The 5462-nt window shown below is 38.0% G+C and overlaps 1 protein-coding gene across 1 annotated transcript; it reads left to right on the top strand.

Moving 5' to 3' along the window:
- The first annotated feature begins 380 nt into the window (after positions 1-380).
- Positions 381-2916, top strand: LOC113315475. Its single transcript, XM_026563751.1, has 7 exons — positions 381-607; positions 720-884; positions 1577-2060; positions 2169-2253; positions 2351-2444; positions 2565-2692; positions 2776-2916. The coding sequence occupies exons 3-7, from the start codon at positions 1873-1875 to the stop codon at positions 2914-2916; spliced, it is 636 nt and encodes a 211-aa protein (XP_026419536.1). The 5' UTR covers positions 381-607; positions 720-884; positions 1577-1872.
- The last annotated feature ends 2546 nt before the right edge of the window (positions 2917-5462 follow it).

Here is a 5462-nt window from a genome sequence, read left to right as displayed (position 1 = left end):
AATTTGTCAATCAGGAAAAAAACAACAAAAACAACACTAATAGTGATTAGTGATTCCTTTGTTGTTGGGCAGACTTGGATTCAATCTAAACCAAAGCGGCGACAAATATTAGAATTGATCTCCTCCTCCTCATGTACCCTTAGGTGCAAGCAGCAAAGAAAGAAAAAAGCCTCTCGTACTAGTAATTCTCGTGTTTGGGCGTGATATATGTTTATAGTAATTCCAGGATTGGAAATAGGAAACATTAAAATATAAGCCCGGTCCAATACTACTATAAATTCCTTTCAAATTTCGTAAGTAGTTTTGAGTCATGAGTCAACCCAGCAGTCAAAGAAAAATAATCTGCCTGTCCGACAACTAGAAGCTAAAATAGACTGTTCGGCAACTAAATGCTTTTTATTTTACTCCAAAGGCTAATTTTGACGAACATAAAAGAATAATAAGCTACTGCTAGTGGTTTTACGATATGTTTTAGACCTCAAGGGCTTATTTTGTTTTCAACCCAAACCAACTGGAACATTGGAAAGTGTTTGTAGAAATGCCTAAGTCAGAATTGTTAAGGAGTAGTTTGAAATCCGATCCAAGCAACATACAGTAGGAATAATGAGTAAGTCATAATTTTTTTTTTTGAGAACATACAGTAGTTCAACTTCAAGCAGATGCAGATTATTTAATTTGTCATAATATCTGCTAGAAACATTTTGTTGTAATTTTGACAGTGGCAGGACTTCGTCTACGAACAAAGGACAATCTGCAGAAATATAAATAAAATCAAGCATACGGATGATCAGAACCAGCTTAAACACCTGGCAAACGCTAATTTGCTCAACTTGAACTCAATGTCGTCTCTCCATCGATCGAGTGCTATACTAGCTGTTGCAGAGGTAAAGCAAAACTTTCAACTAGTCCTAGATCAAAATTATACATATACTGTTCTGTTATAAACTTGCAAACGTCTTCATGTGTGTGACAAAATGCCTCTTCTAAAATCTCAAACTACTAAAAAGTGCAAAGTTATCCATGCCAAGACCCTGACTCTTTGGTTTGGATTACGAGGAAAACTTGGAGATTTAATTGTTGATCTGTATGGTACACGTGGCGAGATTGATTTCGCAATAGAGGCCTTCAAGCGGCTTGATATAAGATATATTTTTACCTGGAATTCAGTCATGTCTATATGTATTAAAGATGGGAAGTTCCAGAAGAGGTTGTCAGGGTGTTTATGGTCTGTTAATAAGCAGGTTGTTTAAACTGTTTATTTTAGCATGGGCTCAGATGAAGTTCAAACAAATGACGAGAGAACTCATGATACACAGTCTATTTGTTTGCATGCCTTTGTGGATTTTTAACATATCTCTCTGCGAATGTTTGTAGCTCTTTTGAAGGCATGTTATGTTTGTGGTAATCTTTTTGTTTTCCTTCCATGTCTTTTATGGTTTATCTTAACATGTTAAGTAACAGTCGGGGTGTATTAGTAGTGTTTAAGAGTTATGTTAGTATGATTACTATTTTATAAGATCATTTCGCACTATTGCGCTGCGCTCTTATTTTGTACCCTATAATGTTGTTTCTGAAGGTACTGAACAGGCTACGAAGAAACTTCAGGTTCTTCAGCAATAGGTTCATCTAGTAGTTCAGCATTCTCCTCAGCTTGGACCTGCTACTTTTCTATTGCAATGCCTCTATGTTATTCCTGTTCTTGAACCTTTATACACTGAATGCTTCAGTCACTTAATCACATGGTCTGGAGGTGTATGATGGTAATTTGGACAAAGCAAAGGCATAGATGGAACCATATATTTCCAATCGTTTATACTAGTTGTTACTCTTCTGGAGCGTTTTTCAATTGGTCAGTCTAAAGAGGAGTTTCTTATGAGGATGATCGAAGAAAAGCAGTTCAAAGCGGCAGAACAGTGGGCAACATTTGTGGGGAAGGCCTTGGTTATTACACTGATAAATAGATATCTCGACTTGAAATTGTTGAAGAATGCTTCTGATCTTATAGAGAAGAACAACATCAAGCAGGACTCCCTGGAAGTGCATCATATGTACAAAAAGAGGTATATTTTTGTAACTATCATCCGCATTTGAACTTGACCTTAGTTTTAAATTCTTGACACCCCTTTTTTTCTCTTCTCAATTAATGGAGACGTTCCGTTGATTTGCAGTGAAGTGGAGAGCTTTGCAGAAAAAGGATTGTGGGAATATGCTGAGTTCAGGACTAATGAGAATAAACAATTACTTGAGCACCTGGTAAGAGGTAGTGTTTGATATAGTAGCTCGTCATGTCCTTACAATCAATGCATGTTGAGAGGAAGAAAAGTCTGATGTATCTCTTCATGGTATTTAGGTGTATTTGGCAAGGGAAGCAGGCTATCCTGAGAAGGCTGATGAATTATGCAAGCAATACACCCTTGATGGTGTTGGTGTTGCCAAATCTCAAGGTACCGCCAGCTGAAATTTAATCTGTTGATTAATGCTAATTAAAGATTCTTGGTGCATCACAGAACATCAAGCAAAACCCACACTTACCCATTTCCTGCCTCTTAACGAGCTGTTTGTAGGAGATATTGAACAAGTTGATAATCCCGCGGGTCTTGAAAGAGCTAGATTATGTATTGAAGAATGTAACGTCATAGGTGTTGACTGTGAATGGAAGCCAAAATATGTAAAAGGAAGCAAACACGTCAAGGTAACTTTTTGCCAGTTGCAAACTTCATCTTTGAGTCCTGCTCCCAATTTTCTAAGTATTTGGCATTTGCATGTCTGCCATAGGTCTCCATCATGCAGATTTCTTCAGAAAAAGCAGTTTTCATCTTAGACCTGATAAACTTATCCGAAGATGAACCTAAAAGCTTAGACAAGTGTCTACAATGCATTTTGCATTCTTCTAGCATTCTGAAGCTCGGTGAGTGACTATGTTGAATCATCACTTAAGATTTTTCTGTTTTTGACCTCTTTGAGAGAAAGCCGCATCAAATGTTTCCATGGCAAGTCTGCTCTGCATACAGGGTTCACTAGAGCTAGCAAGATATATATTGGATCCTGCTAAATAAGATATCCGACTACAAAACTTTAATCAGAAGATATATCACTGTACTCGTATGCTCTACGAGTGTTAGTTTCGTACATGGAGGCAAGATATACATTACTATTAAGGCCACTTAGTCATGATTCTTAATTCAGGCTCACAGAACATTGTTGATGAACATTGTGTTCTGTTGGATCAATGATATGGCAACAACAACTGACACAATAACGTTTCCTCTATTGGCTGGTTGTTGTAGGCAATAATCTGCAATGTGATTTAAATCAGCTTTTTCACAATCTTATGGAGAGCTGGAGCATTTCAAGAATTGTAACATGCTACTATATATTCAAAATGTGTTCAAAGAATCTCGAGGTGGTTTTCAGAGCTTTCCAAGGTATTTAAATGGCAACTATCCACTACTTAGCTAAACCCACGTTATTTTAATTTACAGTATCTTTTATTTGTAGCTACTTAGGGTTTCGGGTTTTCTCCTTCTTAGAAAGACACAACTATGCACCACTCTTTGCTGCCAGTCGCACTTTACCATCTATATTTTCATTTAGGTAGACAGTTGTTAACCACATGCAAACTAATTCTCACGTCACTGGCACATCTGACACTCTATCAGTGAAGTTCATCAATTTTAATTTCCTTGAAGAATTTCAATGGTGGTTCACTGATTTTCTTTTTTAAAGGAAATAATCCTTCAAATGGCTATAGATTAAGTGGAGGACGGTAATATTGTTGAGCCAGTGTAAATGTGGGTTTGTCAGGCAGAAAGTGTCATTTTATGAGTTTGAGTGAGTTTTTGGCTGAAAGTGCAGTTGCGATTTTCTTTCATTTTCTGGATCCCTCACATTAAATTGGAATTGGCTTGTTAAGCTCCTTGGGCAGCACACGACTTGTCGATTTCATTATTGTTTTTTAAACTTTTGATTTTCTTGAGTCCAAGAGTAGGTGCTAAAAGTCCTGTAGGTGGCCAAGACATGCATGTTTTATGATCCCTGAGCTTGCTTTATTCAATTTGCTGCTCAGAAGACAGATTTTGTTGTGCTCAGCCAGCTTTTACTTAGTTCAAGAACATAGGGATTGCATGGTCTTATCGTTTATTCCAGTATGGAGACTCAGAATTTGGGATAATACAGAAATCTTGGAAACACACAAGAAACGATAGACATCCTTGTTCTCCGTTAACATTTACATATTAGCTGCACTAAATAGCCACTCAAAAAAAAAAAAAAAAAAAAAGAACTATCAACTATGATAGTCATGGAATTACACAAGAACAGAGTGTGCGATCCTAGTCCTCGCATCCAAGTAGTTGACCAGAGCCCAACTTGTAATGAACCGTATCTTTCCAAGGATCATATCCCTCTCTTCCAAGTTATAGTAAACTGCATCTTTCCACAGAATGTCTAGTAGTTCATCTGAAATGTCCTCTGGTTTGATATCAGCCTTGTAATCTTTGAACCCTCAGCCATAGATCATTAATGTTCTTTTTGCCTGTTTCGCCAGATAATAAGCAGCTTTGTTCCACCCAGATGACTGCCTTGTTAGAGTTGACAAATGTAGCTTGCCTTGGAGTATATCAAGGATATGCGACTCAGGTTTGGAGGAACCTTTAGTCACAAAAGGGACCATGCTCATCATACAGCTCTGGCAAACATTATTGACCTTTAAACCACTGCAATTGGGTTTTAGGCAAAAACCAGAGCCAACGTGGCTGAGAAGCCGGATAGCTATTTCGGAATTGCACTGCACACGAGGACTAGAACAGCCGTGTTCTAAAGCAAGTCTGAGACCAGCATCTATTCCCTTCAACACCTGATAAATATAAGTTACTCCATCCATTGAGAAATAGACTGAAGCAGCTATTGGCTTTGCAGACATATTGCGCACAATAACTCCATATCCTCCATAATGTGTCTCTGCGTTAAAAAACCCGTACACATTGACCCAAGCAGATTCTGTTGTTTCGCCTTCCTGTGGCCAAGTCAGCTTCCAGTTTTGCTTGTAGGCATGATCGCTTGACTTGAAAAGCTCTACCCCTTTTGGGAAACTACCAGAAAGGAGAAGCTGCCGATCCTTATGGTCGAGGTAATCCTCCTGCAACACATCCTTGTTGTTATTAGTTACATCCTCCAAATATTTACTGTAAAGATAGATGAAGTTTAGGTATTCATATGTTAGCATGCATTATTAGCGTGAAACTGAAAAGTGCATGCTGAGTATGTATATTTACACTCACACCAACATATTGTCCGGAACCTTCATGGCCACCATCTAGTACAAGATCATCAAAATCCAGAAGATTTCCAACATCACTGTCAGTATCAGATTCACTTATGCTTTCCTCTGAGTAACAATAACTGATATAGGAGACGCAGTCAAAATCCGGAATGAAACGAGGAAATTCATCCTGCAAAGTACC

This window comes from Papaver somniferum, chromosome 10 (assembly GCF_003573695.1).
Source record: "Papaver somniferum cultivar HN1 chromosome 10, ASM357369v1, whole genome shotgun sequence".
NCBI classification, from domain to species: domain Eukaryota; kingdom Viridiplantae; phylum Streptophyta; class Magnoliopsida; order Ranunculales; family Papaveraceae; genus Papaver; species Papaver somniferum.
The sequence above is the reverse complement of the archived record's forward strand: the minus strand, read 5'-3'. Positions and strand labels throughout refer to the sequence as shown.